Source organism: Notamacropus eugenii, chromosome 2 (genome assembly GCF_028372415.1).
Source record: "Notamacropus eugenii isolate mMacEug1 chromosome 2, mMacEug1.pri_v2, whole genome shotgun sequence".
NCBI lineage: Eukaryota > Metazoa > Chordata > Mammalia > Diprotodontia > Macropodidae > Notamacropus > Notamacropus eugenii.
Window position 1 is genome coordinate 372,451,178 of NC_092873.1, and position 19,663 is coordinate 372,470,840.

Consider the following 19,663-nt stretch of genomic DNA (forward strand, 5'->3'; position numbering starts at 1 on the left):
TTAATATCTTTAATTTCTCTGAACTTTGGTTAAAACTTTAAACTTTTTAATGTCATTTAACAGAATCTTGGGTCTCAGGGTTTTTTATATGTTTTTTCTGAAGCTAAGTGCTAGATAAAACATATGACCTACATTTCACTAAGGATTAGTTTGTAAACTAATCTTAGTTGTTGACTACTTTGTTTTTTCAGTTATATCTCCTTTATAACTGTTCCCTATGCTAAAAGTGGCTATGTTTTACTTTTATCTTCCCACTCTGAAGCTAAATGGAATGTGGGTCTTTTCAGAGCCAGAGAGTTTCTTTTAAAATAGATATTTCCCTCTATTTGTCTACCTATCTTAATACATTTTTTTAACTATAAAAGGTGCTTTAAAACAAACCTCCCTACAAGATATATTTCTCTCCAACTCCCCAGCAGTTAATAAAGTGTATGTAATACAGCCGGCGCTCTGAAATAATTTTGACTACTTTTGTTGCCTCTTAGTGTTAAGCTAACTTGATTCACATTGTAGCCATTGTATGTGTATGTATGTATGTTATTGTCTTGGTTCTGTCAGTTAACCATAATATTAAGTGCCTATTAAGTATCAGGTGCTAGGGATACAAATGTAAAGAAGGAAACAATCCCTGCTTGCAAAGAACTTAAATTCTAAAGCTTGGTGCTCTTTATTTTACATCATTTCATACAAGTCTTCCTGTGTTTTGGAGAAACTAATCTTGATCTGTGTAGGGGCCTTAGTAGTAGTGTATATTAAGTTTTGTTAAAATAATCTATAAATTGACCCTCTGTATTTGATGTAGAATGTATAAGTTGAAAGTAGGAAGGTTGGAACTTAATCTATTATCTCTAGAGACAGGAGTATTAGTAATAGTGGAGAGAGGAAGAAGAGAACATATATTAATCTACTTCCTTTATAAAAATAGATTTTTGATGTGGGGCAAATATGTATACCTTGAAATACCACATCCACTTTGTGGTATATATGTTGTCTAGTAATAGGTTAGTTTAAAGGTAAAGTCAGGCTATTGTTAACTCTGTTAATGTTTCCTAGTTGAAAAGAAAAAGCCATAGGAGACTAGTAGATAATAATTATATATTTGATTCTTATGAGCAGAATTTAATCCTCTGAGGTACTGCTAGATGTGGGAAATAGGGAAGTGGGGCCTTAATGTCTTAGGCTAGTGCAGTGCCACCCCCTTAAAGAATATTCTGATAGTTCAGATTTGTAGGGCAAGGATGATGACATTGCTAAGATAGCCCAACCAATGCCACAGCAGGTTGGTGGAGGGTGTTAGGCAGCTAACTTTGTATGAAAGTTGGGGGAGAGAATACAACATGAATATAAAGAAAGCAAGTACGTACAAAATAACTTATTTTGATGGGGGACCCACTGAGCACTTGGAGGAGAGAGAGGGATAAGAGCAGATTTACTACAGGAGGTATCACTTAAGCTAAACATTGAAGGAAGCTAGGGATTCAATGAACTTAAATCTCTTTTCATCTGACTTAAACTAAATTACCCTACTATTAGACCGATTTAGAGGTAAAAGATGACTTTAAAATATCTATAGCTTAGTCTAGGTACGAGAAGTTAGAGGCTGGTAAGTTGTAAGGAAATAAAGAACTTGGTTTGACTAATTGGTCAAATGGGACCACTTTGGACTACTAAATGAAGAACCATGATGTAGATTTCTAGGAGAGGGTCTATTCCACTCCAATTTTCAGATTTTCTTAATATTTTTCCTCTATTTTCCATTTAACTAATAGTGTTGAATCCTAATTTCATTAATGAACAAGGAGAATACTATTACAGTCTGAACATGTTTAGCGTTGATGTCTTACAAAGAGCTTATATTGAATATCTACTAACATTTAAATCATAGGTGCTATCGGTGTGTGTGGAAGAAGAGAATATAATTCCCTATATCACCAACGTCCTACAGAATCCTGATCTGGCTTTGAGAATGGCTGTGCGTAACAACTTAGCTGGAGCTGAAGAGCTATTTGCTCGGAAATTTAATGCTCTTTTTGCACAAGGAAATTACTCAGAGGCAGCGAAGGTGGCTGCTAATGCACCAAAGGTAAATTTTGGAAATAAGTATCAAAATTCTAAGAACATTCATGTGCCTTTTAAGTGCCTTCCATTTCTAGCTATATTAGGAAAGGATCAAAATTTTTGCCAAATAATGCTGCTTTTTTGACTGTATGAGTTTAATTAGGACCTGACTTCTAATTTCTTGTTAATTTTTAAAGTTTGCTTTAAAGTGTTATTTCCCATCCCCCCACCCCCTTTGTAACAAAGTACGATTAAACAAAACAAACAACACATTAGCCATGTCCAAGTATATGCCTTATTCCACATTACTCTGCAAAGAGAAATAGATTTATTTATTAGTCTTCGCAATTCAAGGTTGGTCATTGCATTGATTTTAGTATTTTCATTGGCATAACCTTTTGGTTCTACTTAATATTCTCTGCATCAAGACTTACAGATTTTTGCAGATTTCTTTGAACTTTACATTCGTTTTTTTCTTAGTATGATAATAGACCATTACATTCATATTCTATAATTTGTTGAGCTGTACCCTCCTGAATGTGTATACACTCTTGTTTCTAATTTGGGAAAATTTTTTAAAAAATCCCCAGTAAGGCTGCCATGAATATTTTGTTGTCTGTGAGACCTTTTCCTCTGTCTTTGGCTTTTTTGGGGTATGGGCCTGGTAGTGCTATTGCTCTGGCAAGACAGATGAATAGTGTGTTTAACATTCTAGCATAATTCTAAATTGTTTCTAAGAACTATTGGATCAGTTTATAGCTCTGCCATATTTGTTTGGGAGTCTCACCATCCCTCCAATACTTACTTTAGGTCATTATCATCTTTGCCGGCTTGTTCTTCCTATTAACTTTTGAGAATTTGCTTCAGTAAAGCCATACAATTTTAGCTTAGCAACATTATTATAGGTTTGGATGTTAATGTTCCTATTTTTAACCCAGGAAGATTTGAATTTATATCTAATATACTGTTATTTATTTTATATTGTATATTTTCCTTTACATTACTGTGCTCATGGTATAAATTGTTCTAATTCTGTTTACATGACTGTATCCATCCATTCAGAGATATCTTAAGTTTCTTTGACTTCTTCATATTCATCATTTCTTACAGTATAAGAATACTGCATTATATTCTTGTTCCACGGTCTCTCCCGCAGCCCCAATTTTTTCCCCGATTGATGGCACTCCCTTGGCTTTCATTTTTTTTTTTTTTTACTACTGTTTTTCAGAGGAGGAAAGTCATTTTTAATGAAGGGAGTAAGTGAAGAGTTAGTAAGACTGAATCTAAAGTTTTTGTTTCTGTGCTGGTATTTATCCTGTCATGATTTATTCAGTTTTATGTGCCTTAAAAATAAGTACTTTTGTACACTTTATATATTTATACAACAGACTAGTCAGCTTGGTGATTTATGAATATATTCAGTGATAGCACAGTAAAATCAGAACATGAATCAGCTTAGTCAATTTATAGTTCTGAATATGCCTATAAGAGGAGTAGTCACAGATGTTAATAGATGGATCATATTCTTAGAGACTTATTTAAGCATAGAACTTCTAAATGGGAAAAATAATTTTGTTTCAAATCATCTTTCTTGAAGGGAATTTTACGTACTCCAGACACCATTCGCCGGTTCCAGAGTGTTCCAGCACAGCCAGGTCAGACTTCACCTCTACTTCAGTACTTCGGAATCCTTTTAGATCAAGGCCAGCTGAACAAATATGAATCTTTAGAACTGTGTAGGCCTGTACTTCAACAGGGGCGTAAACAGTTGCTAGAGAAATGGTTAAAAGAAGATAAGGTAAGATTTAATATGCGTTGGTTTAATAAAATGAAATGCTATGTTAGTCTTAGGTATGTGTTGGGGGAGTGGAGTTTAGTTCTAGATTGCCCCTAAAATGTGTACATAACATTCTGCCTCTAGAAAACAGAAGCTTCTGATATATGGAATGGTTAGGGTTATTATCAAAGTAACTAATACATGTGATCACTCATGAAATCTGAAGTCTCCTTATAGTTCCTGAACTATTCCACTGGAGAAGAATGTTCTTTACTTTCAGTAAAAATTGTGTGCAGTACAATATTGCATACTAACCCATGATTCTTTCCATTAGTCTTCCAATATCTGTTATTGTCAGCAGTTATGTCATGCTCCTAAAAATGAAGAAGTACCATGCCAGGACCTCTTTGGAAGGGGAATCATTCTTGGAGATAATACAGGCCACAGTAGTTCTCTGTCTCTGAAAGATTTTTATTCGACCATGTTGAAATGCTTCAGTAGAATGCTCCAGTAAGAAGTATGAACTCTTTAAAGACTCTTTATCTCTGTGTAACGTTCTAGGCAAACTTACTTGGCTCTTTTATTCAAATGAAAGTGAAAATTTAGTGCCTTTTCATAATAAAACAATATCATGTAACATACAAATTTATTGATAAAATTTTCTTGTACATTGGATGGAATTATTCTTTAGCCAGTTTCCTTAGAGCCTGGTCATTCATGCTACCATTCTTCTTTTCTCAGCCACAAATCAAAGTGGTTATTTATCTTTGTAGAAAAGCATATTTTATACAAATAGGATGTTACAGAGGGTAGCCAACATTTGTTTTCCAGGCCAAATAAATCTTTATTAATTAACAGCCAAAACATGAGGGGTTTTTTTTTTCCAGGTTCAGATACTTCAGTCATGTACAGAGGAAGTAAGCCCCACATATGTTTTATATGTTGCAAATAGGTTTCTTTTCTATTTTTATCCTATTTATGAAGATGTAGGTCCTTAAAATCACAGTTTCTTTTGCAGACTAGTCAAGTTATGAATAAACAGGGGGTTTTATTTAATTTTTGGGACATTCTTTTTAAAATTGGAAAATATAGCAAAAACATTAAAAAAAAAAATCACCCATAGTTGTTATTTCATAAATATGGTCACTCTTTCAGAATCAAGAGTATGTATTTAAGGACCTTGCACTAATTTGTAAGGCTCAGGTTTTATTTTTTTTTTTATATTGTAAATATGTAAATTTCAGGAAGAAATTTTTGCTTTCAGATTAATTTGCCTGATTTCCATCACTGAGAAGAATTCTAATTTCTTTTTAGCTCAGATTCCCTTCAAAGTACTTTGGCATGAAAGCGCCATTGTTTTGTTATAACATGGAATTAATTAGCCTATTCTCTGTCCTGTATCAATACAATTTTGCAAAGAGCCTTGCTTTTAATGTACTGTTTTATAAAGTTGATTACTCCTATAATACATCTTAAACTGTATGTAGCCCTTCATTCATATCCAGTACAAGTGATTATCTGAAGCATGCAGTGTTTTTAAGAAACATGGTGGAGGGAGGCACATTTTAGACTATTACTTGTAGACCCACGTCTCATTCTGTATCAGGTGAGTTCTCATAACAGTGCAAAGTCTGATATAATTTTACCATTTTAATGAAAAATCCATTAACTAAACTGAAAACGTCTCTTGTCATCCATAGGGTTTCCACAATAATATTTCTAACATCAGTTTCAGCTACATAACTTTAACTGCATATATTACTTAATCCACTTGCAGTGCAAAATAGCAAGATTCTATGTTCTCAGTTGATCAAAAAGCTCTTCAGAATACATGTTCAGTTCTCCTCACTAGACTATATTATCTGCAAGTAGAACCATTCAAAGCTGTTTGGTCCATGATTCATATTATTTCAATCATATCTGTTGCTATCTCCAGTCATTGAGACTTTTTATTCTTTAACAGTTCTGTAGGCAACCTTATTTATTTATATAATGCAGGCAGTACTTTTGATGTCACAGACTTGGTTTATACTGAAAGATGGGATTTTTGGGGGGCATTTTGTTTCTTAAAAACTTAATCTTTCTCTGGGGAAAAAAACCCATCTTTTTGTCTTGACGATGTATTGGTAATCTTAGTGTCTACTTTGAAGTTATTTCAATCTCTTGAGTTTCAGGAATCCTAGTGAGTAAAAAATACCACTTTCTAGTTTGGGGGTTTTAACTAGGTTTTTGTGTTTCTGTAACTTAAACTTGTGATCATTTGATATGCTAGTTTTGGCTGCCCTTGTGAGTTTTCAGTTCAAACAATTTTAGGTATTTATCACAAAAAAGTTATTATTTCACTTAAAGACAGGAAGATAACTGATGATAGCTTTTATATTTGCTAAATTTCAAATGACTAATTTTTTTTGGAAACTAGGTTGTATATTCTATTTAAATGATGGTGAAAAATGTCACAGAAATTATAATACTTCAGAATTATGAGTTCATGCTTTATATTCCATTACAGTGTGATGACTTCAGTACATTAACCTGTGTTTACTCACAGTGGCTAACTACCTGTGATAGTTCAATATATGCTGATTGAAATTTGTCCTCTATTATATATATTATGCAAAATGATTGCTGTGCTGTATTCACTGTTAGTTGGATGAATTTTCTGTGGTTCACTTCTGACTGGATTTGAATTTTTTTCACTGAAATAATTAGATGTATTTATGTAGAAGTTACATTTTAAAACATCCATTAATTTTGACCATTGCTTCGTGCCCTCCTTGAGAGAAGGTCTTGTGTCCCATAGTTTGTAAAATTATTCTGACACTCTGATCAATCAGGCTTTTCTCCTTTTTTTTCTTTTCTCTTGGACAGCTGGAGTGTTCAGAAGAATTGGGTGATCTAGTAAAGTCTGTGGACCCTACATTGGCACTTAGTGTGTACCTAAGGGCTAATGTTCCAAATAAAGTTATCCAGTGCTTTGCAGAAACAGGCCAAGTACAGAAGATTGTACTGTATGCCAAAAAAGTAAGTTCAATGAAATTTAATTAATTTCATTTGTCATATAATTTTGGTTCTCAGTGAAAATTGTGACTTATATTCAGAATTAGCTTTTAAAAAGTGAGAAGATTCCATTTCTGAAATTTTAAAAACACATTTAATAATTCGCTTTGTGGTACCTTAAAACTTAAAAAGCACTTTCCACATGAGAAAGTACAGTATTATTACCATTTTATACTAGAGATTGAGGCTAAGTGACAAGCTTAGTGCTGCACAGCTGAGAATTTGTCTGAACATGGGCCTGTTGTTTTTTCCATTCAAATAGAGGAAGTATAGTGGACAATCTTGGCTAGGGGTGATAACCTTGGCAGCCATCGGTCCATCTTCTTTCTTCTAGAGATAAAGGCCCAAAAAGCCCAGAGAAGTGAGGTGACTTATTCTAAGTTGTGTCCAGCTCCTCTGAGAGGTATTAGTGATGATCTTGCAAAAATGAGTTTCCTCTCTTTCTTTCATCTTATTCCTCCTTGGTCTGCCTTTGTTTTATCATGCCCCATTTTCTCCTTATCACCTTTCCCTTCTAATTCCTTATTGGAAAAGTTACATTTCTATGCATAGCTGAGTGTGTGTGTGTGTGTGTGTGTGTGTGTGTGTGTGTGTGTGTGTGCACGCACACATGTATATGTGTGTGTGTGTGTATTCCCTCCTTGAACCAATTCTGATAAGATTGAGGTTCAAGCATTATCCATATCTGTCCCCCCTCCACTTCCCTCATTTTTCCCTCCATATCAAAAGTTCTTCCTTGTGTGCCTCTTTTATGTGAGAAAAATTTTCCCCTTTTTACTTCTCCTTTCCTCTTTCTCCTAGTACATCCCTCTTTCTCATTCCTTCATTTTTTTGAGGAGGTCATTCCAACATAATTGACTCACATCCATGTCTTCTGTAAACTCAACTGCCATAATAACCATAAAGTTCTTAGGAGTTAACACCTATTATTTTCCTGTGTAGGAATGTAAAAAGTTTAACTTGAGTCTCTTAATTACTCTTTCATATTTATCTTTTTATGCTTCTCTTGAGTTTTCTGTTTGAATGTCATTTTCTACTCAGCTCTGGTCTTTTCATCAGGAATGCTTGAAAGTTCTTTATTTCATTAAATATCCATGTTTTCCCCCCTGAAGGATTACGTTGTTTTGCTGTATAGGTCATCCTTGGTTATAATCCTTCTAACTAACTCCTTTGCCTTCTGGAATAGCATATTCAGTGCCCTTCATTCCTTTAGTTTGGAAACTGCTAAATTTCGTGTAACCCTGACCGTGACTGCATATTTTAATTGTTTTGTTCTGATTGCTTGAAGTTTTTTCTTTTTGACCTGGGAGTTCTGGAGTTTTGCTGTAATATTCTTGGTAGTTTTCATTTTGGTGTCTCTTTCTGGAGGTGACCAATGGAATCTTTCAATGTCTTTTTTTTCCCTATGGTTGTACAGTATCTGGACAGTTTACCTTGATGATTTCTTGAAATGTGTCTAGCCTTTTTTTTTTTTTTTGATCATGGCTTTCAGATACTCCAATAATTCTCAAATTATTTCTCTTTGATCTATTTTCCAGATAAGCTGTTTTTTCTTAATGAGAGTTCACATTTTTTTCATTCTTTTGACTTTGTTTTATTGTTTCTTATGAAGTCATTAAATTCCACTTTCCTGATTCTATTTTATTTTATTTTTTTTTAGTTTATTTTTCAGTTTTCAACTATCACTTCCATAAGTCTTAAATTTTCTTCCCCTTCTTCTTCCCTTCTTCCCCAAGATGACATGCAATCTTATATGGGTTCTACACATACATTCTTATTAAACACATTTTCACATTAATCATGTTGCATAGAAGAATTAAAATGAATGGGAGAAACTATAAGAAAAACCAAACCAAATCAAAACGTAACACAAGAGAAAATAGTCTGCTTCATTTTACATTCCAATTCCATAGTTCTTTCTCTGGATGGCATTTTGCCTCAGGAGTCCTTTGGGAATGTTTTAGGCCCTTGCATTGCTTGAAGGGCTAAGTCTGTGAGAAACATTCCTCTCACACTGTGGCTGTTACTATGTATATCTGATTCTAATTTTTAAGGAATTATTTTCTTCAATGAATTTTTGTACCTCCTTTTCCATTTGACCTATTCTGCTTTTTAAGGAGTTTCTTCTCTGTAGTGAATTTTTGTGCCCCTTTTCACATTTGGCCAATTCTGTTTTTTAAGGTGTTATTTTCTTTAGCATTTCTTTATGTCTCTTTTATCAAGCTGTTGATCCTTTTTTCATTATTTTCTTGTATCATACTTCTTTTTCCAATTTTTCCTCTACCATTTTTCTTTTTATTAATTCTTCCAGGAATTCTCATTCAGTTTGAGTCCAACTAGCATTTTTTTGGCATTTGTTCTCACATTATTGTCGTCTAAATTTTAAGTCTTAGCCTTCCCTACCACCAGAGTAGTAGCTTTTTAAGGTTTTGTGTGTGTGTGTGTGTGTGTGTGCGTGTGTGCGTGTGTGCGTGTGTGCATGTGACTTACTCATTTTTCCAGCCTATATCTTGACTTTGAACTTTATGTTAAATTTGAGCTCTGCTCATGTGAGGAGGCACTGTCCCAAGCTCTGGCTTTTTTGTGCTGCTGTTTTCAGAGCTAGTTCAGGGAATCTGCAAGTTTTGGCAGGTTTTGGTACTTCCAAGGTGGTGGGATCCTGGGAGAGTTACGGTCGCTGCTCTCCTGGTTTTTACTCTTGTGTATATCCAGGAAGGGGTCCTTTATTCCCTGCAACCATAAGCACTTTTTTTTTTTTGAACTGTGACGAGGGTCCCTACTTCCTTATGACTGACCACCGGTGCTCCTTGACACTCTGGAACTGTGACCTAATACTTGGTATATGCAGTAGAGTTGCCAATCAGCACCAGCTATATCCAGTGCCAACAAAACGGTCCCCTGTAACCACTTGTCTGACCAGCCCCCCTTCAATCCCCCATCATCTCTGGGTTGAGAACTCCTAAAGCAGCTGCTGTGGTGGTTGCTATTTCTCTGCTGCTTGTGTAGGCTCTGGATGGACTTCCATCCCAGTGTCACAGACTCCTCTTGCAGACCTCTTAAGTTTTTTTAGGCCAAAAAAATGTCTCACCTAAATCTATTGTTGACTCTTCCACTCCAAATATGATTTGAGGTGTGACTTTAATTTGGAGGGGAATGTTGGGAGAATATAGCTGGGTGGCTGCCCCAATCCACCGTCTTGGCTCCACCTCCAGTGAGTTCTTATTGTATAGCAAAGCAGATAATGCTTCTGCCTCAAAAATAGGACTTTTTTGACATCTACTTTTGAACTGTTTTTGTAGGTTGGTTATACTCCAGACTGGATCTTTCTATTGAGAAACGTGATGAGGATCAGCCCAGATCAAGGTCAACAGTTTGCTCAAATGCTGGTTCAAGATGAAGAACCACTTGCTGATATAACACAGGTAAATGTGTTCAGATGTCTGCTTATTTCTAGTTTTAGATTTAAATGCATGAAAGAGGGTAGCTAGTTTATAATTAAACTTTGGAAAGATGGAGCACTTGAAGAAATAGTGGCATTTCATTTATACCACTTTTCCTGCTTAAAACATTTCATGCATAGTTTTTTGAAAAACAGCTACAGTAGTAAGTGTTATAGACCATAATTAGATTCCATAGTTCTGAAATTATAGTAATCCAAATGACCTCAAAATATTTTTAAATTTTTCTTTAAAAATGACTCTTGAATCCATGAAACTAGGTTTTTGTTCTCATGTTCATATATAGCAATATCTTCAAGCTCTTTTTCTCTCTTTCTTAGATTGTTGACGTGTTTATGGAATACAACTTAATCCAGCAGTGCACTGCATTTTTACTTGATGCCCTGAAAAATAATCGCCCATCTGAGGGTCCCCTGCAAACACGGTTGCTTGAGATGAACCTTATGCATGCACCTCAGGTATGTTTTGTCCCTTGTGCTTTTAATGTTTGAAGTATCTTTGTTCTGTGTATCAAGTTGAAGACAGAACTTAGCATAATTCTGGTGATAACTTTTTAAAATCCTACTAGAAGTTGTGTAAGTTAGTCTTCGTTTTTTCTGAAAGTATAATACTGCTGAATCAGTCAGCAAGCATTTATTAAGTGCCTATTACGTGCCAGGCAGGGTGCCAGGGAACTAAAGATATATGAATCTCAGTCTTAAAGATGCTGATATTCTGTCCTGGGAAGAATGGGCATTTACATATATGCAAAATAATGCAAGTAGTTTTTTTGGAGGAGGGTGCCTCACTAGGAAGGGAGGGCACTTGTAGTTGGAGAGATTAGAAAAGGTTACATGGTGATTGAACTGCATTTTGAGAGAAAGGGAATTCCAAGAGGGAACTTGAAAAGGGCATATATTCCAAGCATGGGTTACAGCAATACAAAGGCATGGAGGTAAGCATTGAAATGCCATGTATTATTAGAATGGTAACATCATTTTGGCTAAATTATAGAATGTGGGAAAGGGAGTAATAATAATGTATGATAAGACTGGAAAAAGGTGGTTGAACCCAGGCGTGTGTGGGGCTCTGAGAGCCAAATGGAGGAGATAGCACTCAATAAAGAGAGTTGTTAACCAGTTAGAGTTGATTGCTACCCTCCAGAACACCCACTCTTCCAAGGGCATATAAACTGTGAGCCCCCTGCCAGGATTTGTCTTTGCTATTTAATAATGACACTGCCTCATTTTATTGGTAATATGCTAGCATTATTAATAAAATGATTAACTGCCCAGAAATTATGTCTCTTGAACTATTTAAATCACAGGAGTTATATGGAAAGAGATAATTGAAACTATGGGAGCTGATGGTGGTCATCAAGTGAGATTGTAGAAAGAACAGAGCCTTAAGACACATCCATACTTCTGTGCCAGGATATGGATAATGATTCAGCAAAAATGAATGAAAAGGAAGTATTAGGTAGCAAAATCAAGAGGTAGTAATGGCATGAAAATCCAGATATAAGAGAATCTTCAGGTAGAAAGGGTTGTCAACCATAAAATGCTGTAGAAAAGTCATAAAGGGGAAACATTGAAAAAAATTTCGTATTTATCAATTAAGAGCTAGTCGATAACTTTGGAGAGAGCCATTTCAGTTGAGTGAGGTTAGCAGCCAGACTGCAGAGAGCTGAAAATTGAGAGCTTTTCCTACAGGTTTGATTGAAGAAGGAAGGAGTGTTATAGAATGTTGGTTTTGAGGATCTGGTGAAGGTTTTTAAAGACTTGGGTATGTTTGTAGGCATCAGGGGAACTAGTATGTAAGGGGAGGTTGGAGATTAGAGAGAGGTAAGAGACCATTGAAAGGAAATAGGGGAATAGGTATATATGATCTGTTAATCTTGATGAGAAAATCAAGCTCATCAGACTGGAGTAATGGAGAGAATGGGGAGACTTTGTCAGGGGGTTTTTGAAATGTAGTGGACTAGGGCAAGAGCTCCTTGTGAAGAGCTCCATATTTTCAGTCAAGAGGTAAGACCCTATAAGGAGTTAGAATAGAGAATTTGTTAGGAAGGCAGAAAAAATTTTATTAAGTGCCAGTCACTGTGCTAAGCACAGGATGTAAATACTGTGTGTACATTCTAATGAGAGGAAACTACAGAGACTTCAAAAGTGACAGGGAAGGGCCACATGAATTTAAGTGGAGAAAGGGATGGGGTTAGAGTTAGGTAGGAGAGGAATTAAGGCCTGCCTCAACAAAAGAGAGTCTGCAGGAGGATCTCCTCAATGGGAGAATGGAGCAGACCTTACAGAGTGATATCCAGTGATAGCCTTGCTACAGTTTGGGCCCAGTTGAGATAACACATTTGTAGTTAATCCAGTCAGATTCTTTGTATACCTTCTTCAAGCTCTGTTCAGCAGCACATGAATAGGAGTGGAAGTGTTGGATAGTATGAATAATCTGGGTTGGGGGGTAGTGACATTAGGACAGCGGGATTTAAGAGGAGAAGACAATGTGGAATTGAAGTGGTTTACGATGGGGTCAAGATGGAGAAGGAAGGGAAAAGGGAAGCTCAAACATAGGCAGTGGCCTAGGGGAATATTTGGTACAGATTTCTACCTCCTCCCCAAAGAAATGATGGGAGAAAGGAAATGACCTGTGATTCCATAATTGTAGGGAACTACTAGGTGGAAAATCTACGTGTTGCTAATGTTGTTTAGCAACTCATAGTATTAAGAGAGGTGCCTGGAGCACAGAGGTCAGATGACTTACTCAGAGCCACAGAACCACTATATATCAGAGATGGTCTTCCTATCTTGTAGACTGGTCTTGTATCTCCTGTACCACACTGCTTCTCAGAGAAGGATCTAGCCCCTTTGGTACATGTTTGTCATTCCAATCTTTAACCTTACTATCCTGGTTTTTTAGATTTCTTGTATACTTTTATTTTAGCAAGTCACTAATGAGTAGTCAATGGCATAAATGTGCTTTTACATTATATTGTAATATATGGTTTACAAATAACCTTCACACTGATCCTGGGTTAGAGTGAGTTGTCTTGAAAGAAGGAAATTAACTGTTCTTTGTATATTCTTCTAGGTTGCAGATGCTATTTTAGGGAACCAGATGTTTACACATTATGACCGGGCTCATATCGCTCAACTCTGTGAAAAGGCTGGCCTATTACAGCGTGCACTGGAGCATTTCACTGATCTGTATGATATTAAGCGTGCGGTTGTTCACACCCATCTTCTGAACCCTGAGGTATGTCTCACATATACCTGTCAGTTTAATTTTACTTAAGGTCTGTGATCTCATTGAATTTTTTTGTTCTTTCCAGGGATGCACTGTTAACTTTTATTCGTGTCCTATATATGGACAATGGTAGTTTTCTAGCTGATAATTTTAAAAAATATAATGTATTTATTAATGATTATGCTGATTTCAGCTAGCTTGATCCTTAACATGATCTTTTTCCATCATTTTGTCTTCTAGTGGTTAGTCAATTACTTTGGTTCCTTATCTGTGGAAGATTCCCTGGAATGCCTCAGGGCTATGCTTTCTGCCAATATTCGCCAAAACCTGCAAATTTGTGTCCAGGTGGCTTCTAAATATCATGAACAGCTTTCAACACAATCCCTGATTGAACTGTTTGAATCTTTTAAGAGTTTTGAAGGTAAAGTTTAAGAATTGTACACTATATAATAAAAACTGAGCCATGAAGAACATACATTTTTGTGTAATGGACAGTTATATCTGTTGAGATCGAAAGTTACTTTCTCCCTTCTGAAAAATTTTTCCCCTGAGACCTTCTACAGTATGGCCTTTTTTTTTTTTTTTTGGCACTCAAAAAAGAAAAATTCAGGAAGAAGTGTGAAACTTAGACCTTAAGATAGTTTCATCACCACTGTTCATCTCATAGTTGGTATCCCAACAGACTTGAGGCATTAATAGTCAACTTCTGTGTTTCTTGCCAAAAACTGAAGTGAGTATTATGTGCAAGGTAGGAATTTCAATTTCAAATGACCATCTCTGCCCTTGAAACACTTAAAACATACTGGGAGGATATGAGATATATGCAGGCTATAGTGCATGTTTAGGGGGAAGGTCAAGATCCTGATCAAGTGGTCTTGTGAGTTTCAAGAACTAATATCACTTCTGGGAGCTGGAGAGAGAATGAAGATAAGCTCCATGGAAGAGATGACACCTGAGTTTGGTCTCAAAAGAAAGGAGATATTTTAGTGTGACAAAGAAAATAATTCTTTTTCAGGTGTACAAGTGGATGGAGGCAAATCAGGTTTGGGGAATAGCTAGTATTCTAGTTTGATTATAATTATAGTCTATTTGGAAGGAAGTTGGTATGAAATAAGAGGATTCAGGTTTTATAGGACCTTGAAAGGTAGGGTGTCATCCTTTAGGTAACAGGGAGCCACTGAAGGGTGTTTTTTTAAATTTTGGTTTGGTTTTTTGGAGGGGAAGGGGATTGTTTTGTTTTTTTGCAGAAGTATGTGATTTATGTTAGGAAGATAATTTTGCAAGTTATACAGAGGATGAATTGGAGATAGGGAAACCAGTTAGGAGGAGCCTATCACAGTCACCTAGATGAGAAGTGATGGCAAAATAACAAGATGCTAATTCTAGAGATTATGGTGGTAGAATTGACAAGGCTTGACAATTGGAAATATGTGGAAGGAAAGATAAGAAAGCATAAAAAATAATTTTAAGACTTGAAGCTTGGGTGACTTGGTAAAATGATGGAAAATAGGAAAGGAGGAACGGCAGGTTTTAGAAGGAAAGATTTATTTTTGGACGTGTGCATTATTAGAAACTTAGAAGTATTCTTAACTACTGGAACTTAATGATTAATGAGATGCTATCATAATATTTAGTAATTAAACTACTGTTGCCCAAATGACATGCCATTTTGATAAAACACTTTAAGAAATTTAATTTAAAAAATTTTCACCTCAGTTATTAAAGGAATGGAACTTTCTCAGTGGGGTTTTTTTTTTAAATATACCAATTGTAGGATTTCCAGACTTGAAAACTTGAAAAATGTTCTAAAGTAATACATAATCTAAAAGCAGTTGCATTTTTCACTTACTTAGCTCTTGTTAGGATTTTATTGCCTACTGTAATGTGAAATTAAGTTAGAGGAGTAAGAAATAATCAGATAAATACTTTTCTATTACAAAATGATAAGAAATTATCTAACTGGAGTTTGGAGTAAGGCATTCTGCAGCAGGTATGGATGCTCAAATCGTAATATTCTACTTTGGGTTACTAGATCAATCATTTTTTTCATTAAGCTTGTAAAACAGTCTTATTGGAAGTCTGTATGTTTGGAATACTTGGTCAGATGATTTCTGTGGTACTGTCTCTAAGCACTTCTAGTGCTAGCCACAGATGTGTGTACTTCTACTGTGTCAGGGAGGTGATTTCCCATGCAGATCATCATGTTTCTCCAGTAGATAGGTGGTCTTTAAGAGTTACTGGAGCTTGAAAATTTATCATTTTGCTGCCATGCTGGTGATAAACCTCATTGGATTTAGTTAGGCTGTGCTAAGAGAAATAGTGCATACTCAAACCTTTCTAGCTTGCGTTAACCTGCCAGAGCTACTACTCAATTGACTCATGATGAGGCATCTGTGTATATAGTTCCTTAGAGAGAGTCAGACGCTTTCAGCTTAGTTCTTCACAGCTTTTGCTGGTAATTATCTTGTTCATCACTTTCTTTTGAATCTAAGGATTTCTTTTCCTTTTTAGGGTCACCAGCTACCCTATCACCAAGTTCTCCACTTTGTTCTTTTTTCTTCCCGCTCAGTAATTCTGGCTTAGTATAACGATTAAATATGGAAATTTCAAAAAAATCTCTCCTTTCTTACAGATTAGATCTTTTGAATCTTAATTCTAAAATGATTTTTTTGTGTGTAGTTTCATGAAAGTTATGTGTTGTGTATGTTAATGTATGATTTATTAACTAGAGGAAATCATGAGTCTTGATTGTTAATTTTTTTTAAAGGACTTTTTTATTTCCTGGGATCCATCGTCAATTTCAGTCAGGACCCAGATGTACACTTTAAATACATTCAAGCCGCCTGTAAGACTGGGCAGATCAAAGAGGTAGAGAGAATCTGCCGAGAAAGCAACTGCTATGATCCAGAGCGTGTCAAGAATTTTCTCAAGGTAAGTTTTTCCAAATATAGTAAGTCTACAGATAATTATCTTGGTAAAAAATCAGTAATACTAAGAGATTTTTAAATTACTGTTTTGTCCCTAACCCTATGAAACTGAATGTTGAAAGCATTTCTTCCAAGTTAAATAAACCTCTGGTTTCCCCTCATATAGAGGAGGAAACTAGTAAGAAATAGATCATGAGTCAGTTGAAAAAAATCATAATCTTAAGAAATTTTTTACTGTGAAAATCCATAGCTTCATGTCAAGTCCTTTAGGTCCTTTAAATTCAGGTTGGATTTTGTAGCTTTGCTTCCTCAAATGTCATAGTACTCTACTTGATACTATTAGATATATTAGAAAAGGGTTTTCATAGCATCCAGGGATTGACACTATTGTCTCCAGGCTTTGATTATTTGGCTATGCCTTTGAAGATATAAGGCTTTCACCTTGTAAAATAAGTGTCATATTCAGACATGGCAACTAGGTCTTGAGTAATTAGCAGAGAATAGAAAGCTTCAAATTAACCTCAAGATGCCAACTACTTTTTGTTATGTAATAAATACTGAGCTTCAGGGAAATGGTACCTATTGAGTGGATCTTTGTTGAAATGATGACACTTTTTAAGAAAAATTTGAACTTTAGCTTCTTTCAAAATAGACCGCTTAAGCTACTCAAAGTTTAACTTAGACTTCATTTCACTCAACAAAATGATTATTTGATAGAAGAATTAAAATGGGGAAGTTGATTTGCTGCTAAAAAAACACTTTAATCTCCACATAAAAGTTGTATGTAAAACCATCTGGGTCACTTTTTTAAAATTAAAAATTGGAGAAAAAAATTTATTTGTGTGCTGATAGTTCTACAGTTTTTACTATTAGCACACAAATTTACTTTTCTCTTTCTAATTCCAAAGGTCACCCAGGTGGTTTTACAAAAACTTACAATTTGCCCTTCAGAAGAATCTTAACTTAGAACTGTAACTGAAGGGTGCTATCTTATCAGGTAAATTGAGAAAGTTGTATATAACCTATATAATAACTATAACCTATAATAAACTCTTCTTTCACCCAAGGTGTTAATTAGAATTTTCCAGTATACTTTTTGTTAAATAACTAAATTCATGGCCTTCCATTCTATGAATTATAATTCAGTGCTAAATTCAGCCTAAGTTTTAGGCTGAAATAGATTGACCAAAAATATGAAAACTCTTGTGAAGAGCTACAGCTTTGAGAAGCCTAAATTCGTGTAATCAAAATCAGAATTGCTTCTTCACGTTATAGACTCACTGTAAGGATAAAGGATTAAACTGGATCACCTTTCTTTCTTTTCTTCGCTACCTAGTCTGGGCATCAGTTTCACCAAATCTTTATGGATCAATAATCAAGTACCTTAATTTCTTTCTTTTTTTCCCTCACTCCCTTCCTTCCTTCCTTTTTTCCTGCCTCCCTTCCTTCCTGTGTCTATCTCTGTCTTTATGCCTGCCTGTCTGTCTTTCTTCCTGTCTGTTTTTCTTTTCTGGCTACCTTATATGCCCACTTCACTGTCTTCAAGTCAAGGTCTCATATGAGAAGCAAATGGTGTAGTTGTGATGTATCTTTGGCCATAGAATTGTCTTAAGACCCCCTAAACATTCTTAGTCCAGGATTTCTATTCCCCCTGGAACTACTGTAACTCACTTGAATTGAAATGGTACTTGTGTTTCTTAGTCTTCAGGTTCTGATCAGTTTTGGGGGAGTAGGGAGGGGAGTAGGGCACAGGTGGTGTTGATCATTAGACATCAGACCAACTTAAGCTTCTTTCTTAGGACTGCTCTTACTAACTTTATTGCTTTATACTATAACTGTTTTAGTGAGAGCGTTTATTAGTTTGATTTGGGGGCAGCACCATTGTAGAAGTCTTAAGATTCTCTGTACTTATTAGAAAGAGGTAAGAATACCCATAAATGCTCCTGTTTATATTTAGTAGTAAGAGATTTGTGCTGAGATATGTACCTAATATAGCTTTTGTGATTATAATAATACATACCTTCTTAAGATTTACACTAAGAGTTAGATGCAGCCTAAAACCAAAAAAAATTTTACTCTGTAAGAAGCTGTGAAACTAAATTTAACTAAGTTATTAATCTGAAACCTTAAATCTAGTAGGAAACTTGAAGCTGTTCTTAGTTCACATCTAACTGGCTCTCAATGCGTTAGGCAGTTGCTCAAAATTATTATAATTGTTCTGAAAATCTTAAATCGTTACAATTGGAGAGCACAGTAAATCAGTATGATGAAAGCACTGGTTACCTTTTGCCTTACGTAGGCTTATCAGTGAAATAATTGAACAAATATTTTAGTTTTCTTATTTACCTTTTTACTTTAAATTAGTTATTGATTTTGAGTAGACTTTTTGGCATTGTTTCGAACATTAGAAACCCTTTCACCTTAAACTGTCTGATATTGTCTCTAAGCATGATGAATTTTTAAAGGTTAAAAGAAGTATGTTATTACATTTACATGAAAATAATGCCACAAACAATACTTGGTTTACTTATATTCATAAATGACTAAGGAAAAAATTATTTTAATTAGCTACCCTTGTGAAAACAAGGTAATAGAAACACTTTTCTTTTCTCGAGATTTATACTTATTGTGGTAGTATTAGATTTCCATTACTTTAAGCCTTAGCTTGCTTAAAAGACTTTCCTAGATGTGTAAAAATAAATCTGTAGTTGGACTTCCACCTCAGATTTCTAACCCTTATGGTTGTTTGGATTGCCAACCCTTAGATGTAGTTTTCCTTCAACCCTCCCTCCCTTAACCCTACATTTTAAAAAAAAATTCTGGAAATACTTCTTAGCTTATTTATAGATATAACCTGATACTATTGTGACTACTGGTTAGACCTCAATGATTAGATTTCTAAGTTTGCAAATATAGTTTAATTTTTACACCATTATTGAGGAAAGTCTCTTAGGTTTCTCAGTTCTCTTTCCTCAGAGTATCTTAAAAGCATTCATTGAGGAATTTTAGTCTGTCTATATGTAAATAAATTCCTGATGGAAATTGTTGTTTTTTGTGCTGTTCCTTGTGTCTGTGGAATGTGCAGGACATGTACCAGGTAAATCTCCCAGTGCAGGTCTTTCCCACCTGTCCATAGCATCTTTCATGTCAGTTTG

General features: G+C 35.2%; 1 protein-coding gene across 2 annotated transcripts in view; it reads left to right on the top strand.

Annotated features, from left to right (window-relative positions):
* The window catches only part of CLTC (clathrin heavy chain), a 74,771-nt gene that overhangs the window by 34,306 nt on the left and 20,802 nt on the right, over nt 1-19,663 (top strand). For both annotated transcript variants that reach the window (XM_072646877.1, XM_072646878.1), the window contains exons 7-14: nt 1,886-2,083; nt 3,656-3,856; nt 6,704-6,856; nt 10,192-10,314; nt 10,671-10,808; nt 13,426-13,590; nt 13,822-14,002; nt 16,349-16,512. In XM_072646877.1, the coding sequence (XP_072502978.1) occupies nt 1,886-2,083; nt 3,656-3,856; nt 6,704-6,856; nt 10,192-10,314; nt 10,671-10,808; nt 13,426-13,590; nt 13,822-14,002; nt 16,349-16,512 (1,323 nt within the window). The remainder of the gene's footprint in view (nt 1-1,885; nt 2,084-3,655; nt 3,857-6,703; nt 6,857-10,191; nt 10,315-10,670; nt 10,809-13,425; nt 13,591-13,821; nt 14,003-16,348; nt 16,513-19,663) is intronic.